At 61.0% G+C, this 20,811-nt stretch overlaps 2 protein-coding genes across 7 annotated transcripts; one reads left to right on the top strand and one right to left on the bottom strand.

The window, feature by feature from the left end:
• Positions 1–2,256: 2,256 nt before the first annotated feature.
• Positions 2,257–5,961, bottom strand: BMP15 (bone morphogenetic protein 15). Its single transcript, XM_064712901.1, has 2 exons — positions 5,405–5,961; positions 2,257–4,920 (listed from the first exon to the last, which is right to left on the bottom strand). The coding sequence occupies exons 1-2, from the start codon at positions 5,721–5,723 to the stop codon at positions 4,145–4,147; spliced, it is 1,095 nt and encodes a 364-aa protein (XP_064568971.1). The 5' UTR covers positions 5,724–5,961; the 3' UTR covers positions 2,257–4,144.
• A 198-nt stretch (positions 5,962–6,159) lies between these two features.
• On the top strand, positions 6,160–20,718 carry SHROOM4 (shroom family member 4). 6 transcript variants are annotated; one of them, XM_064712898.1, is made up of 10 exons: positions 6,160–6,462; positions 12,082–12,233; positions 13,325–13,456; positions 13,977–15,921; positions 16,119–16,180; positions 16,593–17,192; positions 17,368–17,790; positions 17,874–18,060; positions 18,552–18,902; positions 18,984–20,717. In XM_064712898.1, exons 2-10 carry the CDS (start codon positions 12,220–12,222, stop codon positions 19,251–19,253), a joined length of 3,984 nt encoding a protein of 1,327 aa, XP_064568968.1. In that variant the 5' UTR covers positions 6,160–6,462; positions 12,082–12,219; the 3' UTR covers positions 19,254–20,717. The 6 variants fall into 6 exon arrangements, with proteins under 6 accessions (XP_064568968.1, XP_064568967.1, XP_064568969.1 ...); XM_064712897.1 differs by lacking the exon at positions 6,160–6,462 and adding an exon at positions 8,469–8,744 and having other exon boundaries at positions 18,984–20,718; XM_064712899.1 differs by lacking the exons at positions 6,160–6,462; positions 12,082–12,233 and adding an exon at positions 8,614–8,744.
• Positions 20,719–20,811: the final 93 nt, after the last annotated feature.

Raw genomic sequence — 20,811 nt, forward strand, 5'->3', positions numbered from 1 at the left:
ACATACACAATCATGCACATGGGCACACACAGGCTTACACTGCATATACCTGCATGCACAGGTGTGGGCAGACACATGTGCATCATACAGATGTGCACCCACACAGGTGCACCAGCAGCATTTGGGCACACAGTGGGCTCCTGAAGACTACAGCACGCCTCATTCCGGGGGCCCTTTTGGGTAGGTGGGGGCCAAGTGCGTGCTGCATTGGACTCTGCAGCTGTGGGGAGAGAGACAGGACCCCGTAGGTGCCATGTGCCACCCTGAGGCACACATGACCCTGTCATCCATGTAATCTGCCTTTGCACAGCTGGGCAGAGGCAAGAAGGTGCTGAATATGGGCAGGGTGCATTAGGTTTATTTTCTGTACAGAGCATCTGGAGCAGCCCATGGGCCACAGCATGGCCCCGGGGAGCTAAGCAGCACAGTCTCCCCCTGGCCCAGCCCACAGGACATATGGCTGCTGGAGAGTCCTGTCCCAGCAGTGAGTGCACGCTGTCCCTTGGTCTCTGGGGACTTTAGTGTGCAGTGGACATTCCTGGGGATGCTAGTGGCTCTCGGCACTCATACTGTGGTGGGGCACACCCCCAGCCCTGTGGGGCAGAGCAGCCAAGAGCACTATGCCAGGGTGTCCAGAGGGAGAGCATCCCTGAGCTGGAGGCAGCTGGATGGGGGTGCCAAAGCTGGGCTCTGCTGGGGGGGTGCCTAGGCTGGAGTCACTGGAACTGGAGGACACCACAATGGTGGGCACAGGAGGTCCCTGGTGGGCAGTGAGGAATAATGTAGGGGTGGGGGTCCTAGAGTCGAGAACTCCCAAAGTTGGTGGGGTTGGGTTACTTGTGAGGCCCCATGGCTGGGGACATCAGAGTACAAGGAGCAGGCCACAGGGCTTGTAGGGATGAGAGATGTCAAGAGTCCCAGGCATGCATACAAGGCTAGGCAAGGGGTGATGCAGGGAATGAGCAGGGGTCCCCAGTTACCACAGGCCCTGCTGACACACTGAGTGCTGTGTCAGCAGTGGGCACCCAGGGGTCTGCTGCTCTCCATCCTCTAGAAGGGTGTTGCATGGGCCATCTGGGAGGCCACATGCCTCCCCACCCCCTGGGGCTCCTGGAACACCCAGAAGGGCAGATGGGGAAGTGAGGAATGTCCTGAGTCACCTGGCACCTGCCCTTCAGTCCAAGACCCCCCTGGAGGGCGCTGTAAAGAAGCAAGAGGAGGGACAGGAGTAGTGCTAGGCTGATGGTGATTCCTGGGGATGGTAGTGGGGACTGCACTGGCCCTGTCAGCCATTCTGAGTGCTGAGGCTTCCATAGTCTTACAAACTCCATCTGTCAAGTGCCTCCTCTCAGGCACTGCTCCTCTCAGGTAATGGCTCTGCACAAATATTTCAGTGGCCCTGGGCAGAGAAACAGCCCCAGCTGGGGGCTGCCAGTATCTCTGCAGGGCACCCACAAGGAATCTGGATTCTGGCCAGCACCGTTTGCATCCAGCTACAGTCCTGGCAAGGTGCCTGGGGAGCACCTGCTTTCCACAGCTGGGTGATCTCCATCCTGGTGCCCCTGTACTGTGCCCAGCCTAGATTTACCCCAGCATTGCAAGGGCACATGGGACACATCCCCCCTCTGCCCAGTGCCAGCCTGCAGGATGTGGGGTGTGAGGTGTTCATGCCCACTTAGGAGGGGCAGCAAGAGGGAGAGTGAATGGGCACCCTGTGGAAACAAAGCAAAGCCTCAGTGTGGGGTTTTGGGGCAGGGGAAGGAGCTCGAACAAGGCAGAAGGGAACAGGGATGCACTAGCTGGCCTGGGGGAGAGAAAGGGGCTAGCGGCAGCTCCACAGGCAAGATCCCTACCTGAGGGTGGGTTGGGGCACATGTCCCCAAAGCCAGGATTCCTGGTGGTCCCCAATGGAATGCCAGGCTGTGCCCAAGGGGCTCACATAGCTGTGGGATCTGCAGGAAGATCATCCCCGCAAGGTGCAACCCAGGCAACAGGCCAGGGTCACTGCACCCTGCGCCTGGCAGTCCCAGCAATGATGCAGGCACAGAGCTGGGGTCATCTGGGGACAGTGAATCTTTCCCTGAATCACTGCTCCTCTATCTCTGTGGTAGCACCTTTCCCACAAACAGCACAGAGGTGATCCTGCTGCTGGAGCAGCCCCTAGGCACCCATGGGTTCTAAAGGAAGGGGCCCATCCCAAAAGACTCAAGAGCCTGTTGGCACAGTGCATAAATGGACATGGGGCTGGGGTGACAAACTCCAGTGCTCACCCCTCTCCAGGTGCCACTTGGTCCAAGGGGTGCTGGCAGCAGGGTGGGGGTGAGGGGGGCACTGGCATCTAGGGGTATCCAGGGCTGGGAGCATGCCCCTCTCCATGTCTTTTATCATCACTTGCCTGCATGAATCAACAGAACATGGTTAATGATTGATAGGGCTCAGATCTGTGAGCTTCCAAAAAAGCAGATGTTCCCCACTCATCACCAAGATGTGGCTAGATGGGGACAAGGGGCAAGAGAGAACCTGGGGCTCTGTGGTTTCTCAGTCTTCCAGGATGGGAAAGAAACTTTGAGACTGGCAGGAAAGGGAGGGATTGGAGTTGACAGCAGCCCATCCAACGGCAAACACGGGAAAAATAAAACTGCTGAAACAACCCCATGGAGCTTGGGCCAGCAATAACAGATGGGGCTGGACCCCAAGCAAGAGGAGACCCTGGAAAAGCATGAGCTGTGAAGAAACAGCACCCAGATGACAGCACTAGTACCAAGGATGATGGCTGCCACCTATGCCTTGCTGCTCAAAGAATGGAAATTTTGCTCCAGCATTGCAGACAGGGCATCATATCCAGCAAGAGTCAGGTTTGTTTGCAGATACCTACCCACAATAGCAACAGCAGAGAAATGCCTTGGCCATGGTGACAGACAGCCCCAGGAGACCTGGCTCATTGCTCTTCCATGGTCTCCTAGGACTTGCCCCATACAGAGGGATGCGGGGCATCTCTCATTCCCAGACCCATGGAGGCAGCTGCCTGCAGCCACATTTGGTCTCCTCTGCACTAGGGCAGGTCAATGCTCCAGGGGAGGCACTTCTCATAGGCCCTGCTTGAACCAGCTGGGATTTACCCCCACACCCGCCCCCTCCAGTGAAAGCACAAAGGCAGGGCACAGGGATACAGCCTAGGGCAACCTATCCCAGGGTGCACCTGCTGCACCCTAGGGGCAGTGCAAGAACAGGCCAAGATGATCTTTAGCAAAATCAATCAATTTATTTATTCACAGTCAAGAAATACAGAAGAGTCAGGCAGCAGGGGTGCTGAGAGTGAGACTGACCCTTCTGAAAACAGGGACATGCCAGGAGCCCAGCAGAGCCCAAGGCCTGTGTGACAGCAAGAGTGCAAGAAGGTAGAGAGACATCTGCAACAGGAATCTGACCTCTGGGAACAAGACCTGAGCCCTGCTAGAGGGCAAGGCAAGGAGCTGAAGAACAGGTGTGTCAGAGGAAACAGCAGGCAGAGCCCAGCACAGGCAGCTGCCTTCGCCTCTAGCACCGGAAGCAGAGATGGCAGCTCAGGTCCCTCCAGTTTTTCACAGCCCTTCCAGAGCAGAACTGCAGGGGAGGAGAGAGGCTTCCTCACTCCAGCCCAAATTCTCAGCCTGGTGAGATGCCTCTGCAGCTGAGACTAGATATGGATGGGGTGCACGTGAGTTGGGAAGGAATGCCACAGGCAGGGTCACATCAGATCCTGACACCACCAGTGTGTCAGATGCAAAACACAGACACCTGGACTTCCTACCCTCCCTCCACCAGGAGACTCCCAGCCACCTCCTAAGAGCTTGGTACTCCTGTTTAGGGACACAGCTCATATCTGAGAACATCAGGCCAAGCCCCCCTGCCCACCAAAACCAGGCAGCAGCCATGGGGGCTGCAGGAAGGACAGATGCCATGGGGCAACCACCCCAGCACAGGTTCCTGCCTTTAAAATCCCACAATTTACAAAAAACTGTCATTGTAAAACCTCCCCACTGAGCAGCACTGCATGGGGAGGGGAGATGAGCCAAGTGAGCCCCAGGCAGAGCAAGATAAACCCTAAAGTCCAGATCTGCAGGAAGAGGCAGAGCCCAGGGGTGATGTGCTGGAGCAGTGGAAATTACCGGCAAGTGCAGGACTCTGCAATCATGTTCTCATACTCCTTGTACAGGATGCCTCCATTGCGCTCAATCATGAGGACGCTGATGGGGCTGTAGCGATAGGGCACACAGGAGGGCCGGGGCACATTGGCATCCACAAGCTGATGAACAAAACTCTGCACCACAGCATGGTTGGGTGCATGGAAGTCATAGCGGAGCAGGTGGGGACAGGTGCCCTTGCAGTAGCGTGGGTTGTAGCGGTGAGGAGCGATGATCCAGTGGTCCCAGCCCAGCTGTGCAAAACTGACAGGGAAGGGGCGGAGGGAACAGTCACTCTTCTCCCCTCCCTGCTCCTGCAGGTTCTTGGGCAGGTCATGAGCCAATGTCCCTGTATCACGTCGGTGTCGGTGGGGCTCTGCTGCCAGAGGTGTGAACCCTGCCTGAGTATCGTTAAGGTAGAGAAGGAGGAAAGGGTGGCCGGGGGCCACAGGGGCATCGTGGCCTCCTGGTCGGCCAGCACGCACACAGACATGCCGCAGTGCCAGGCTCCCCATGCTGCTGTTCCCCAGCACCAGGTAAGGGGTGACATCAACTTCAGCCCAGCCATCACGGGAACGGGCAGTAGGGCTGAGCAGCATCCTGGGTGGTTCACCAGCCATCACCAGCTCCAGAGCACAGAGAAGGCGACCGTGGGCCAGTGACAGACTGGGCAGGTAGACCACAGTAGCTCTGAGGAGGTGCTCGACCTCTGGCTGGCCCTCCATGTGGTAGGTGAGGGCCTGCAAGTACCAGCGACCTGCAGGGAAGCAGTGACCAGTACCCTGTTAGCATAGTGCAGGAGGCACTGTGGAGCACCCCTTTCTGTCATGGTGCTGCCACAGTCCCACACAGCACAGCAGAGCCTGTGACAGCCATCTGCCCCATCACAAGGCAGAAGCTGCAGCAAACAGAAGCCATGAGACAAGGCTTGCTGGTGGAATGAAGGGCAAAGAGTCTGCAACATTTCCTATCCTCTCCACCAACACCATTAGCCTGGCAGAGCATCAGGCAGAGTAGGAAGAAGGGCACACAAGGGCCAGCTATGCCCTTGCCCATCTCACCCCTGGGGCAGAGCCTTGGATTCCTGCCAAGTGGAACCCCACAGCCAAGAGCAAACCCCAGCCAGGACACTGTAGAGAGGGGGAAGGAAGCAGGCAAGAGACCTCACCTTCAGAGCTCAAGCCCACCCTGCTAGCTCTGCTAAGCACACATACCATCCTTAGTGCTCACCGGTTCCTTACCTGCCCAGGGCTGACCCCCATGGGAGCTGGCCTGCACCAGGCGGATGGTGTTGGTGCCTAGGCTGCGGCTGCGGCGGGGTCGGCCTTCGCGGTCAGCAGCACGCCGGTACAGATTCAGCATGTAGCGCAGGGGCTGCCCGCTGGCTGGTCCCGCCTGCCAGCCTGGGCTGCCTGGAGCCCGCGTTTGCAGCGCCTGCAGGAGGGGCAGGGTGGGGACAGCAGGCAGGGAGCCAAGGGGCAATGGGGACTGGTTCGCAGCCTGGGAAAGGGGCAGAACAAGGAGAAGGAGGAGGCTGGTGAAAGGGTAGGGCATAGCCATGATAGGTGAGTGTCGGCAGGGAGCAGGTAAGAGGGACAAGGTGGGGCTGGCCAGCAGAAGAATTAGGGAGAACCTGCAGTTATACTTCTCCTCACTTGGGAGGCAGAGCTGACTGTGGGCACCAGCAAAAGGATCCCAGGGTGCTTCCAGCTCCTATCAAGACAGGACAACCACACCGGCTGCTTCAGCTTGGTACAGGAACAGAAAGGTGGGGGGAATCTGTATGCAAAAAGGGATACAAATTCCAGACTAAAATCCAGACCAGGAGCAAAGCTAGCCCAACAGAGCCTGGCTATGGGAGTTGTAAAGGTGCTGGGGTAGGGGCGTGGGGTGGGGTGGGAGGACCAGCTCACTCAGCCCACCTGCTTTCAGCTCAGCCTCCTCCTACAGGATAGGAGGTCCTTGCCCAGGCCCATTTTAAAGGCATGGACTCAATCAGGTTTTAAAGAGGCAGGACCTCCCTGGGTCCCAGGGGAGTGGGGCCAGACAGAGCCTGAGAGGGTGCTTTCATGCAATGAGAGTCCCTCCAGCTACCTCCACTCTGTGCTGACACTCCATCAGCGGCTCATCACCTTTGTGCCCATTGCTGCATGCTGGTCTGCATTGCCCCAAGCAGGCACAAAGCCTGGAGTTCTGCTCCCCAACAGCCCCGCAGCACAGCCAGGCTGCCCAGTGCCTCACTCTATCCAGCTGGCTCTAAGACACATGGGTGAGCAGAGCGACCCTGAGCCCAGCAGTGGTAAGTATGTCTGGGTAAGCCAGAAGTACCTCACTGTAGGCATCATCCTGCCACCATCATCACCATGCCCGCAACTTTGCCTACCTTGACCAGTTTCCAGGTCTTTCTGCCAAAACCTGCTCAAAGCTGAGAGGTGAGCGTGATGCTCACTCTCTCTCTGGCATGGGCCATTCAAGTCACTTTTTGTACTGGGGACAGTGCTTGCCTGGGAAAGACCCTCTGGGCACACCACAGTGTGGTGTGGGCAGCTGCAGCAAGTCCCACCTCCAGAGTCCCTGGTGCTGTGCCCCGACCCACAGTACACTGTTGCTCTCCTGCTGGGATGGAAGTGGCCAGGGGGTGAGCACACTGGTTGGGAATCACTGGTGAAGGCACAGGGACATGGGGAGAGCTGGAGGGATGGTACTGGTGTCTGCTGCCACTCTTTCTGGTGCCAGCTGGGCACAGTGCTATGGGGCTTGGGAGGGCTGTGTAGGGGTGTCTGTGGTGCTAAGTGTGCTATGGGGCCATGTGAAGAGCCAGGGCACAAGAGCCCTCTTGCCTGGCCAGGCAGCCCTTGTTACTCATTTGGGAAAGCGCACAAGGGGCAGACAAGCCAGTGAACATTGGGAAGTCTGGCCATGGCAGCAGCCAGTCATGATTTGGGGGCATTACAAGGCAGGTGGGGTTGGGGTGGTGGACATGTCAGTGGTGGACATGTCAAGGCTGTATGGGGGGAGCTATGAATCTCTCCTGGGTGGGCTCTAGCACTACAAATAGCCCAGGTACCACTCCCCCTGTGCCCTGTGACACTCTGGCTGTACTGGTCTGACTGCACAGGGAGCAGGCAGAGTTCAAGACAGGTGCTTGTGGACAGGGACTACCATGAAAAACTTGAGACCCTTCCAGCACTGAATGAACCAGCCTGGCACTGCAAGCTGACCCTCCCAGGCCGCGGCAGGCAACCAGGGCTGCAGGCGCTGCTTGCAGAGCAGAGCTTTCCAGGCCGGTTGTCTGGGAAGGAGATGAGTAAGAGTCATGGCCCCAGGCAGGAAGGGAGGAGCAGGACTCTTGGGAATCCATGCCGATCCACTCCCACCATCCCTGGCTGCTGTTGCCGGCTCTTCCCCCTGCCTCAATTTCCCCCCGTGGTACAGCTGCCTCTCCTGGGTGTAGCAGGGAAAAGACAAGGGTGAAGAACGGCCAAACTGCCAGGTATGCCCTAAGGTGCCTGGCAGGATATGGACAGGGTGGGGACTGGCATGGGTAGGTCAGACAGAAGCCAGCAGCATGTGCTGGCCTGCAGGCAATGGAGCTTGAGGCACCAGTGTGACTACATGGTGGGGAGCCAGGGGGGCTGCATCGCCCTACTGCCACCCCCTTGTACCTACCTGAGTGCTGTTGAACTGCCACCATGCCAGGCTAAACTGTGCTAAGCAGTCCCTACTGGTGTGCGTTCCCAGTGGCACCATATTGTGCTGAACTGGGTCATTTTGAGCTGAACCTGTGCATGGTAAAGCTAAGTCAAGCCAGGCCAGGCTCTGCTGACTGAACTCTGCCAGCCCTGCTTGGAGCTAAGCTAGATGAGACCCCTGCTTGTTCTGTGCTGTACCAAACTTAACTTTGCCAGCCCTGTGTCATGTTGAACTGAGCTGAGACAAGCCAGAATGTGCCAACCCAGCTGAACTGCACCGAGGCATGCCAGGCTGAGCCATGCTGGGTCAGTTAACTCATGCTGGCCCCCCTGCCATCCCACGTTGAGCTGAGCTGTGATGTATCGTGCTACACTGAGGTTTGCCAGCCTTCCATATCAGGCCACGCTGGGTTGAGCTGGACTGAATTGAAATATGCTAGCTGGGCTGTACCAAGATGAGCCAAGCAGCTCACTTCAGGTCCCTGAGCTAAAGGACGGCATGCCAAGGTACTGAGTAGAGAGGTGCTGTGCTGTGCCATTGTGTGCAGAGCCATGCCATGAGCTGCGCTGAGCCGCGCCGTGTTGTGCCGTGCCGGACCGTCCGCCGCCGTCCCCCCGCGCCTCATTGGCGGCGGCGGAGCAGTCCCGGTGCGGAGCGGCCCCGCCCCGCACTCGCCCCGCGCCGCTCAGCCCGGGCGGGCGGGGGTGTAATTTCCTCCACAGTTCGGGGCCGGGCCGGGATGGGGCTGTAGCTGTAGCCGCCATGGAGCGGGCTGAGGGCCGGCCCGGCGCCCCCCAGTATGTGCATGTGCAGCTGCAGGGGGGCGCGCCCTGGGGCTTCACGCTGCGCGGCGGGCTAGAGCACGGCGAGCCCCTCATCGTCTCCAAGGTAGGAATCGCCGGCAGAGCCCCGCGTGGGCTCCGCGACATCCCCCCGCGAGGGGCCTCTCGCCCGTGGCGGGGCGCGGGAGATGGGAGGACACCCGGGGCGCGGCGGCGTCGGGGGTGCGGGGAGCTCCGGCCGCGGGGACTTGTATCCTGGCGCGGCGGGATGGGGACGGCCACTCGCACCTACGATCTCCGCGGCCCTCCACTTAGAGTCGCAGTGAAGAGTGAGAGCGAGAGGGGCGGAGGGACAGCCCGGGCCCGGCGGCAGGAAGAAATTCCTCTGGCACATCCGTTGGGCTGGCGTCGGGGGCGGCCCCCACATTCTCCCTCACGTCTTTCCCGGTCCCGTCCCTCGGGCTGTAGCCGGGGAAGGTCAGCCCCCTGTGTGCCCATCCGTCGGTGCCGCACCTACGGGCGTTCCGGGCACCAGAGTACGGGACGTTTAGTGCCACGGTGGGGGAACCATAGTCCGTCCCGTCATGCCCCGGCACCCCTGGAACGCAGGGGCAGGACCGTGCCCGGGACGGGGTTGGCGCCGGGGTGCGCTGCCGAGCGGAGACCGGCCGCAGTCGGGAGCAAATGGTGAGGGTGACCCCTGCGGCCCCGACGTCTCGCCACACAGAGGGTCACCGATTCCTGCGCCCCCCCGCCAGGGCATCGCTCCGCGGGGAGACCCGCAAGGCAGCGGCCAGGGGAACTCCAATAGCCACCGTCCGGCGTGCCCGGACGGGGCCCTGTCGCCGGACGATTTGGCCGCCTGCCCGCCCGGTGTCGCCGTCCTGCTGAGCCGGGGTGCGGCGGGCAGGGCTGGCGGCCCCGGGGCTGCTCTGTGCCTCGAGCCGGGCCGACTGCGCCCCCGGGCCGTTCCACGCCCTCGGCGGGACGCGGCCAGCGCGGTCTGGCTGGGGGAGCTGGAAAAGTGGCTCCGGTCCCAGCCCTGCGCCCTGAGGTGGCACCGCCGGCGGATGGGGAGCCGGGCGCCGAAGGAGTAACTGCCCGCGTCCCCACTCGCTGCTGGCCTTCGGGGTGATGGGTCCCCGTGGGTCCGCCGGTTGCCGGAGGAGGGATGTTCCTCACTCACCACTTTTGAGAAGAGGATTGGCTTGCGGGCCGCGGGGTATCGGCCCCCGCGCTCCCACGAACACGCAGCCGCCGCGTGTGCTCGGTAGACAAAAGGGGCTTGTTCCAGCGCTTTGTGCGTTCAGGGGAGGGTCCCCCGGGGTCACCGCTCCGCCGCTGCGGCCGGCCGAGGTGTGTGCGGAGAGGGGCGGCCCTCGCCTGTGGCGCGGGGGGTGCGGGCCGGAAAGAGGAAGGGCGTCCCCGCACACGATGACTGAGTTTGGCCTCTGAGCCCACTCCGGGCAGAATCCTTCTGTGGAAGAGTCCCACGGCGGTGCTCACATGCGATCTTAAGCCTTCCATGGGGCTGCAAACGCCCTCCGGCACAGGCTTCCTTGAGCACGTCAGGGGCAAGGAGGGAGGTTGGTGTGGCGCAGGGTGAGCACAGCTCTGGCACTGTTCTGCTTGGGAGTCCTAAGACAAGTTTCTCCGGAGACAGGCAGACATTCCCGTGAGCCATCTGGTGCCCACCATCGGGGCCCAGAGAGAACTCCAGGGATGGCGTTTGGGAAGTGTCCGGGGCTGGCTCAGCCAGGCAGGGCAGCAGGCAGTGGCGTTTAGTTGCCAGTGCTTAGTTCACTAGTGGCAAAGGCAGAACAAGGGGCTGTTTGTGCCAAATTTAGCTCCTTGTGAGTGATGCCAGGGCTGAGCCTGTCCATCCTAGTGCATGTGATCGCCCAGACATGGGTGCAGACCTAGTGGTGTCCTGCAGCAAGTGGGGACACCTTTTATCTCTAGCTCATCCCCGTGGTGGTGGCGGCCAGGACAGGTGGGCACGTGTCTGGACAGAGGACTGAGGTGAAGGTGGAGCCTCCCTTGCACGCTCTGCTGGTGCCTGGCGGTGGGCAGCAGCATGGCAAGGGGTAAACCCAGGTGCTCCACTGACTGCATGGTAGGACTGGGAGCCCTCACAGACAGTCAGGGTCCCCTGCCAGGAAGGCCGCCCCATGGCTGACATCTGGGTAGGAGGGCAGCCTGCCTGCACAGGCAGGCACATTGGGCTGTGCCCAGCCTGGGTATGGCATTACAGTGCTAAGATCCTTGGAAAAATGGGAGAGCTGTTGGTTCTGGGCACAGCTGTGCCAGGCAAAGCCATGGGGCAGTGGTGCTCTGGGCAGGAGGCTTGGCTGCCCCTGCCTTTCTCCCTCCTAAGGTGACATTTTGTCCAGGGGTAGTGGAATGCCTCCTGAGCCCTGCCCAGCATTAGGGCTGGAAAGTGGTGCCCAGGGGCATATGCACAATGACTGACCTGCTAGGAAGCCATGTGTGCTCCCTGGCACTGAGGTCTGGCTGCTGCCCAAAACTGGTCGTGCAGGCACTTTGAACAGAGGTCATTCCCTGGCCAGGCTGGGAGCAACTGGGCAGGGTGAAGAGCCCATGGGCAGGGTGGGTGCAGGAGCCTCAGCATGGGGCCAGGTTAGCTCTGCCGTGCAGGTGGCTATAGGGTCTTGCCGCATCCACACTGGGGCATGGGGCACCCCAGGTCCTGCCCCATGCACCTGCATGCCCTGTGCTACTTCCACCATGGAGAAGCAGCTCCAGTCGCTTGCCAGCCCTGTGGTGTGGAGTTGGCAATCCCTGGCCATTGCAGAGGCAGGATGGGCAGAGATCAGTGCTGGCAATGGACACTGCCTAGCCCAGCCGGGCACTGCTTGTCCCAGGGCTGCCAGGACTGCACCTACCAGCTAGGGCAGAGGGCATGGGCCCGGATCTCATGTGCTGGCAGCACCATGGCTATACTTCCTCTAAGCACAGCAATACAGGGTGCCAGGTTCATTTTGGTTGTGGGTGTCAGGGAGGGTAGGCATGTGCCAGGGCTCAGCACTTCTACTGTTGTCTCCTATGTGCACATAGGGTGGGATAGCATCCTTTGGGCATTGAAATCACCACGGGTGCCCAGACAGGCTCAGTGTGGGGTTGGAAGCAGCAGCAGGGGGCTGGCATCCATGCTGGACAAAGGGCCCTTGTGCTGCCTGCGAGGGAATCTGCTGGGATGGGACATTTTTCTTTCTCTCCCCTCCCTGATGCTCTTGCTCAGAAATTCACGCGACCAGAGAAGGGAGAAAGCCTGGCCCCACAGATCCCTCTGTGGTGCCTGGCGCTCAGATACCTTCTCGGAAGCCTCTTTCTCCCCTGACACGCGGTGGCCATGGAACATCCCTTGGGATATTCTGGGGGCTGTGCCCCTGCCCCCCTTGATGCCCCTCTCTGTCACCCAGGTGGAGGATGGGGGCAAGGCTGCACTGTCCCGCCGGCTGCAGCCAGGTGATGAGCTGGTGAACATCAGCGGGACCCCACTGTACGGATCCCGCCAGGAGGCCCTCATCCTCATCAAGGGCTCCTACCGCACTCTGAAGATGGTTGTTCGCAGGTTGGCAGTGCTGTGGAAGGGACACAGGGAGGGCCATTGGGGCTTCACCTGCCTGGGGGACTGGCAGGAACCTGGAGGTGCCCCTTGCTGGGACAGGGTGGGGAGCAGCCCCTTTGCTGCTGTCAGCACTCCCGCTAAGTGGGGGTGCCACATCCAGCAGAGCCAGGGTAGTGCATCGGGCTCACCACCCCCTCGCTGGGCGGTATCCTCAAGCGTGGCCGCTCCTCTCCCTTCCTGCCTGCTTGCCTGCCTCCTGCCTGCCTGCTTGCCTGGGAAAGGAAGGAGAGGCAGGGCTGGGCCTTGCAGTCCCTTCCCCCCCAGCCCCTCCAACTGCATCCATTCCCTGGCTGCATCCTGACTGAGTCCAGCTCCAGCAGCACTCAGGGGCAGGGACGGCGCGAGGGCACTGCCCAAGGGGCAGGGATCCCACGGGACTGTGCTGGGGCTCAGCATCATCCATGGTGAGTTTGGGGGTTCTGGGAAGTCCCTGTGCTGATAAGAGCTTGCCACTCTTATCCAGTCATTAAATGTGGCAGCACTTGGCAGTAGGGAGGTACAGGAGGTGGCTTCTGACCATGTCTGTGCAGTGGCATTTGTTGGGTGGGCTGGAGATTCCTGTGGATGCTGTGAGGGGTGGGACAGAGACCAGCACAGGACCCTTCCTAGAGACATGACGTGGCTGGTGCTTGCTGCAGATACTGAGGGACAAAAGAACGAGGGGGAAGGTCAGGCTTGCAGTGGAGACAGATGTGGCCCCAGTGTCCCTTGGTGGAGCTAATCCAGTCCCAGCAGAGACGCTTGCCTTGCTCAGGTCATTGCCTATGGGCTATGCAGGGGCTGTGTCCTAGGTCTCCTGTTAATGCGGCAACAGGGATGCTGCAGTCTGGGGAGCCCTGGCCAGCTGGGTGAGCTGTGAGATCCCCTTGCCCAGTGCCGGGTGCATGCAGGACTGGACCCTCCTTGCTGCCATCCCCTTTGGGCGGGCACTGGCCTGGGGGGGACAGGAAACCCCGTAGGAAGTGACTTCAGCCCCGGTTCCTTGGCCTGGCTTCCTCCCCATTCTTGTCCTTTCCCGCTGTTGCTCTTGGCAGGAGGAACGTGCCCGTCTTCCGGCCCCATTCCTGGCACGTGGCCAAACTTGCCGAAAGCCGCCCAGACGTCCCCACCATGCACTGCCCGGCTGATGCCTTCAGCTTCTCCTGGCCTTCAGGGTGTGATGTCAGGTGAGACCCTGGGGGCAGTTATGAGACTGTGCAAGGGGAGAGTGCAGACAAGGACACCCCTTGGTTGTGGCAGTGGGGGTGGCATAGGGGGTCGCACAGTAGTTTCGGGCATCCCTCCTCATCCTGCACTACCCTTTCCCCTGGCTGTTTACTCCCGGCTCCCGGCAGGAAGGGGCGGTGGCTCTGCTGGAGACAGCCAGGAGCTGCTTAGTCCCACTGCCCCGGCTGCCAGACCTGGGAGGTCTCGAGTGGCTGGAGTCACACACACCCTGTGTTCCCTGTGCCTGTTCCCTTTGCCAGTGCCAGGCAACCTTGGTGGTGGCCCCAACCCGGGGGTGAAGGGCAGGTTGGGGTAGTGCTGCCCTGTGCTCCGTTGTCCCAGGAGGGTGTATGTGGGGGGATGGGCTCCTTGGAATCTCTGTGGAGCTGGATGAGGGGCAGCAGGTGCCTGTAACACTGACGTGGGGCTAGGCAGCAGCAAGCTGTCCCTGCAGTGGAACCCACTGTCCTGGCACTGCAGCACTGACCGGAGCAGCTCCATCGGGAGCATGGAGAGCCTGGATCATCCCAGCCAGGCCTGCTATGAAGGAGACCCCTCACCCGTTGACCAGGGCATGTACCACAGCAAGCGGGACTCGGCGTACAGCTCCTTCTCTGCCAGCTCCATTGCCTCTGACTGCGCCCTCTCTCTCCGTCCTGAAGAGGCCGTGTCCATTGATTCCAGCCTCCAAGGCCCCCGCAAAGCCCCTGACAGGCACTACCTGACCACAGGGGCTGAGCCATCTGCCAGCTGGCACCCTGAGGCGTGGCGGGCACCAGTGCCCCCCCAGCCCCCTGTCAGGAGGGACAGCCTGCGAGCAGCCCCAACTGGCAGAGGGGACAAGTGCCAGGCCTCAGTGTCAGTGGATATGCTGCATGCCAAGGGCCGGTGGATCTCTGACACCTTCCTCTGCCAGCGGGATGGGGAAGCAGAAATAGTGGGCAGGAGGAAACTGGAGCCATACCCCACAAAAGACTGTCTCTCTGCTGACCAGTATTACATGCTGAGCTCCCACCCGGACCGTTGCCCAGCTGAGCCACTCCTGGGGGAGAGCATGGAGTCTGACAACCAGCCATACGTGGATGACAGCATGCACCAAGTGCCTGATGCCACAACAGCAGGTGACAACCCATTGCTGTCCCCTCTCAAGGGCCACGTGTCGCACCGTCACAGTGCTCCCGAGCAACTGCTGGCCTCCCAGTTCCGCTCTCTCCAGCTGGGCACCAACAGCGGGCGAGCCTCTCCAGCCCCCGGTGGGCAACACTGGACCTTGTCTCCGCTGCATCCTGAGGGCAGCCGAGGGGGAACCACAGGGGCTGCCCAGGATCCCCCGCTCTGCCCAGAGCCTGGCTGCCGCCCACCACCCTGCCGCTGCTGCCCTGAGCTGCAGCAAGCCTGCGGGCAGGATGGCCGGGGGGCAAGCCCAGTACTCAGCACTGAGGGGCCAGTGGAGGAGGAGAGCCGGGGAGGGGCCCGGCGGGCTGGAGGTCCTCCCCACCGCTCTGCTCAGATGCGCCGCCGCAGCGACCGCTTTGCCACCAGCCTGCGCAACGAGATCCAGCGGCGCAAGGCCCAGCTGCAGAAGAGCCGGGGTCCTGGTGCACCTCTGCCTGGTGAGGAGCCAGTGGAGGAAACTGAGGAGCCCCCAGAGGGCAGTGTACTGGCAGAGCGACAGCCTGCCCTGTCTGGGTGTCTCAGCCCCGCGCCGAGTGAGGAGAGCAGGAACTCTGGCCGCTCTGCAGATCGGGGCATCCCCACTCCTGACCCAGCCCCTAAAGGGCCCTTGTCCCCTGAGCGGGTGGTGCCAACAGCCAGGGGCCGCTGGCGCTGGTCCCCGGAAAACAAGCTGCAGCCACAACACTCGCCCAGCCACAGTGAACTGGAGGGCTACAGCCAGGGCCCGGCGGCCTGCAGCTCCCCACCACCACGGGGCAGCGACGAAGCAGTCCTGCTGCCCTTTGCCGACCGCCGCCGGTTCTTTGAGGAGAGCAGCCGACTGACACCACCCCGGCACAGCAAGCCACCAGCAGGTGATCCCAGCACCTTCCAGCCCCCTGGCCCTGAGCACCGGGATGTCCGCCGCCTCTCTGTGGACCAGCCCTACAGCCCACCCTCACCCAGCCGCCCTGGCTCCGCTGGCCCCTATGCTGAGTGCTGCCGGGAGCAGCCCCACTGCTACAAGCCACTGGGGAGGCCAGGGGAGCTGGATTACCTGCGGGGCTTTTCCTACCCCTACGGGGTTCCCCTGCGCCCTGAGCCCTACCACTACTGTGGAGGGGACCTGTGCCCGCCACCACGGCCCCGTGGCCACACATGCCGCTGTCACCCTGTGTCCTGGGTGCGCTGCCCTGACTGCTGCTACCCAGCTACCCATCCTGGGCGAGAGGAGAGTGATGCCTGGCCCCTCCGGAGAGCTTTCGTCCCAGTGAGTAATGCCCTGTGGGACTGTGCTGGGGAGCAGCACTGACACTCCCTTGCACCCCTGGACTATGACCCTGGGTTGGGGTGGGGGGTACTGTTCCCCCATTCGCCCTGCAGACTGCCTGCAAGTCTTCTGCATCTGAATGGGGATGGGACAGAGGTGCTGGGGGATGGATTTCACACTGCCTCCCCCTCACACAGGAATTTCCTCAGGGTGAGTGGGAACCACCTTCAGTCACCAGGAAAGTCAGCCAGTCCATCAGGTGAGCCCATGCCAAATGCCACGATGCTGGGATGTGTGTGCCACTCAGTGGGGACCTCAGGGGATGTGGGGACTGCCTGGGGGATGTGGGGACTGCCATGATTTTGACTGGGATGTAGAAAGTGCCTCCCATACTTCCTTGGCCATCCTTGGCTGGTGCTCTTTGAGGCAGAAGGAGGCACGCAGGGCAAGGGTGTGTGAGGAGATGTCCACAGCAAAGGTGGTCCCTCCTTACCCTTCCCCAGGGTTCTGGGGCCATCTCTGGGGAACTGTGCCCAGCAGATAAGCCTGAGCTTCTCCCACCAGTGTGACTGAATGACTAGCTGGGGTAAATGAGGCAGGGCATGAAACGGGCCTGAACTGCCAGATGGGTGACTGTGTATGGCAGGACTGGTGCCTCCTTCTCTTCCTAGTGAGCTCTCCAGCTACCCGCCCGGTTTCCCAAGGCTTGGCCCATTCCACACCTGCCTTGAGAGCACTGAGCCAGAGTGGCCACCCTGCTACCGGGCCACATCCACGCATGACCTTTTGTGGGATAGTGACCGCCTGGCCCACACTCCTGAGAGTCCCCCGGATCCGCTGCACCGCCCACTAAGGGGCAGAGCCTTCTCTGAGAGCCATCTCAACCTGGAACCTTCCAGCCCCTGGGGCTGTGACCAGAAGGACCTTTTCCGTGCCAAGCTGGACCCTCCCAGCATCCCCAAAAAGAAGGGCCCCCCACCTCCCCGCCCACCTCCGCCCAACTGGGAGAAGTACAGACAGCGTCGGGCATCCCAGCACCCGCCAGATGGTGCTGGGCGTGGCTCTGCCTTCTCTGCTGCCCCAATGCCAACCCGCAGCATTGCTGAGGCAGTGAGGGAGCGGTCACAGAGCCTCACCGGGGAGCAGAAAGGCCAGTCCTGGGGGCACACTGCTTGCCCCCCTGCTCCGTCAGGTGCCTGGCCCCGACCTGAGGCCCCCAGATCACTCCGCAGGACTCCTGGGCCTGATGCTGCCAATGCTGAAATTTGCAGGTAAGTGGTGCCATGGCATGGGGGTGGGCTCTTGTACCCTGTATCAGGGCATCCTAATCCTTAGAGCACCGTGTGGGGTTTTTTTGTGTTGTGGACTGTCCCTGTCCCTGACCTCTTTCCCTGGCATGGCCATAGCCCTGAGGGGAGCTGACATGCCCTGGGTGGGTGTTGACAGGGTGTCAGGAGCCGGGGAGAAGCGGACAAAGATGAAGCGGTCTGGGGAGATGGAGGAGCAGCCCCAAAGGCTCATCCAGAACCAGGAGCAAGACCGTGCCAGTCCCCGTGGGGTGGGTGAGTGCTCCCTGTCCCTGCATTGTGGCTCTTGCCCTGCCCTGCCGGAGGCACTTAAGCCCAGTTCTGGGGCAGTGGAGGGGGTGAGCTGCCAGGGCAGCTGGCCCCAGCCCCGCTGCATGGACTCTGAGGAACGACTGTGGGACGTGGCTGTCAGGGACCATTCCCTGGCCAGTGTCCTGGCCCCCTTGGCTTCCCCTGGCACCGCCAGTGAGGTGATGGGTGAGCTGCTGGTGGCTGGGGAGCGACCGGCCTGGCGGAAGTGTCTCCAGCAGGACTGGCACCTGGAGGCCCTGGCACAGGACAGGTAGGGCTGTCACACCACCGGGCCCCATACCAAGAGCAGGCTGACACCCCCCAGTGCTTATCGCTGTATCTCTGTCTCCCCAGGCAAGGTTTTGAGCCCATCTCGCTGCCTCCCAGGAGTGCTGCCAGCTCCAGTTCCTTCCCAGTGCACTTTGGTGTTGCAGTGGGCAAAACTGAGCCACTCAACAAGGTAAAGGCGCTGCCGGAGGTAGTGGAGGGGAGCTCGGAGGATGAGGAGGAGGAGGTGGACCATGAGCTAGTGGAAAAGAAGGTACAAGACCCTACTGGGACCAATTCCCTTGTGGTTCCCCACTGTCCTGGCCAGGTGCTCATGGAGGCTGGGTGCATTTCTGGATGCTCACGGGGACTGAGGCATCACTGGTTGTTCCTGGGAGCTGGGGACATCACCAGGCACTCATGGGCATGGGGGTAATTGCTGGACACTTGCGGGTACCAGGAACATTACCATATACTCACATGGGCCTGGGGCATTGCCGGATGTCTGCAAGGACCAGGGGCATCGTCAGGTGCCTGCAGGACCTGGGAGTCTCACCAGATGCTCGTGGGGACCAGTGGCATCTACAGATGCTTGATGTTTGCAGGGGCTGGGATGTTCCCAGATACCCACAGGGACGGGGGCATCCATTAGGTGCACACCGACTCTGGGACATGGACAGATTCTTGTGGGGACTGGGAATTGCCAGTAGCTCATGGGAACCTGGAGTACCGCAAGGTTCTTTTGTTCTGTCGGCCCCAGCACAGCGCCCCTACGCCTCCGTGCCAGTCCCCCGATCCCATGGGGAGTGGCCCCAGTTCCCCCTGACCCCTTTGCTCTGGCAGCTGCAGCTGATCGAGAGTCTGAGCCGCAAGCTGGTGGTGCTGCAGGAGGCACAGCGGGGGCTGCAGGAGGACATTAGTGCCAATGGGGCACTGGGTGAAGATGTGGCTGCTCGCCTGCAAGCCCTCTGCACCCCAGGGGAGTTCGACAAGTACCGCCTCTTCGTGGGTGACCTGGACAAGGTGGTCAACCTCCTGCTCTCCCTCTCGGGTCGCCTGGCCCGGGTGGAAACTGCCCTGGGCAGCCTCGGGCCACACGCCCCTGCTGAGGACAAGGTGGGCATGCGGGAGGGGACCCTCGCCCATGAGGTTTTGGGCTGCGGGATGCCCTGCCAATGCCAGTTGTCTTTCCCACAGCTGGCCCTGCGGGAGAAGCAGCGGCTGTTGGTGGCACAGCTGGAGGATGCCAAAGAGCTGAAGGAGCATGTGGGGCGGCGTGAGGAGGCAGTGGGTGCCATGGTGGCACGGTACCTGCCCCCTGAGCACCTCCAGGACTACCAGCACTTCGTCAAGATGAAGTCAGCCCTCATTGCTGAGCAGAGAGAGCTGGAAGAGAAGATCAAGCTGGGCCAGGAACAGCTCAGGTGCCTGCGTGAGAGCCTTGGCCAGGCCTCCAAGGACTGCTAGCCCCCCTACCCAGTCTCCCTCTGGGATCCTGGCTGTGATCCCAGATTGCTACCAAAGAGGATCCAGCCCCTTGTGGATTCTCCCTGTGTCTGTTCATCTGTCCAGCCCCTGCCTTTTATTTATTTTTCTGATTTACCAAGCAGGGGAGGGGGTTGCCAGTCCAGGTGCTGACAGGAGTTGTGCCACAGAGCCGTCATGGGCTCTGGCCATTCAGCAGCCTGTGGCCCAGCAAGACCAGATGGATGGATGCTACCACCATTCTCATGGGTCTTTCTGTGCCTATGAGGTCCCTCTAGCTTGTCCTGGACACCAGTGCCTGTCTTGTATCTGGTGCTGCACCACATGCCTTAAACATCCCCCAGCTACTATTCATGCAGCATCTGAAAGGGTTAAACCGTGCTCACCGGCTGTCCTGTCTGTTTGCCCAGCTCTGTCCATCTGTGGGGGGGGGGGAACTGAAGGAATTTCAGCCCCAGCATCCTCTTCCTCCTCATTGTGTCAGAAACAATGGTCCCGGCCAGCAGATTCTTAACCCACTCCCTGCTGGCTGAGGGACCACAGGGGGCCGAGGTGAGTGCCAGTAGGTGTTGTGTACCTGTGTCTTGGGATGGTACCCTGCCAGGGCATGGATGCTGGGACAAATACACTGAGGCCTGCACTACTCTCTGTCACCAATGCTGTGGGCATGGAGACAACTCAGCCTCAACCAGCCCTCACCTGTAGCTTCTAGCTCAACACCAGGATTAATAGAGGAAAAACCACATTAAGGACAAAACGGGGTACGTGTCCCCTCCTTTCTGCTGTAACAGCCACAAATAGCACTTAGATTTCACCCTTGCCACTGTCCACCTGTCTCCATGGCATGAGCAGGTGCCTTCATACTGATTTTGCGCAGGGGTTTAATGCAACCAGCAGGAGCTTGGGGCAGGGGGGTAAACGTTTTGGGAGGCACGTAGGCAGCAGCGCTTTGGTGTGGCCCCATAGCTGGACAACCCAGCCCAGGGTTCAGGCAGCATCCATGCCTGCCTGTGAGCTCCAGCAGCAGCCCTGCTGTGTTGTTGCCCCTGCTCTGGGCTACCCTTTAGCCTGTTAAACACTACACTTCACACTTGCCTGGCTGTACTGTGGGATGGTGCCTGGCAGGAGTGGGGTCCTCAACATTCCCTCCATCTCAACGACCCCAGAATCATTGCTAGGACCAAAGACTGCACCCCCTGGTGGCCATGCTGCTTTCGTGGTGGGGTTCAGCAGCCCTGCCTGCATGTTGCTGCATGCCATTGTATCTCTAACAGTAAAGCAGCAGCAGGAGCTGCACTTCTGTTCCAGCTGTCTCTTGCATGGTTTGTCCCTGTGCCCCAACAAGTGGCACTGGAGCAGAGAGAGGGTAATTACTCCAGCTGGGATGAATCAAGGCTTAGCAAGCTCTTGGAAGCTGAATGCCCCCGTGGCCCAGGGGGCACCTGAAGTGCAGCTGTGGGCAGGGTGTCTTCTGCTCCCAGTGCTCCTAGGCTGAGTTGGGGCACGGGTCAGTGCCCGGACTCTTCCGCCGGGATGCATG

The sequence above is a fragment of the Zonotrichia leucophrys genome, chromosome 4A, assembly GCF_028769735.1.
Source record: "Zonotrichia leucophrys gambelii isolate GWCS_2022_RI chromosome 4A, RI_Zleu_2.0, whole genome shotgun sequence".
Taxonomy (NCBI): domain Eukaryota; kingdom Metazoa; phylum Chordata; class Aves; order Passeriformes; family Passerellidae; genus Zonotrichia; species Zonotrichia leucophrys.

Coding starts and splice junctions, on each gene's coding strand:
- BMP15 (XM_064712901.1), bottom strand. CDS start 5,723: ATGGCTATGCCCTACCCTTTCACCAGCCTCCTCCTTCTCCTTGTTCTG. Junction 4,921..5,404: donor TGGGGGTCAGCCCTGGGCAG/GTAAGGAACCGG, acceptor GCTTCCCTGCAG/GTCGCTGGTACTTGCAGGCC.
- SHROOM4 (XM_064712895.1), top strand. CDS start 11,332: ATGGGGCACCCCAGGTCCTGCCCCATGCACCTGCATGCCCTGTGCTAC. Junction 12,234..13,324: donor CTGAAGATGGTTGTTCGCAG/GTTGGCAGTGCT, acceptor TGCTCTTGGCAG/GAGGAACGTGCCCGTCTTCC. Junction 17,193..17,367: donor GCCAATGCTGAAATTTGCAG/GTAAGTGGTGCC, acceptor GGGTGTTGACAG/GGTGTCAGGAGCCGGGGAGA.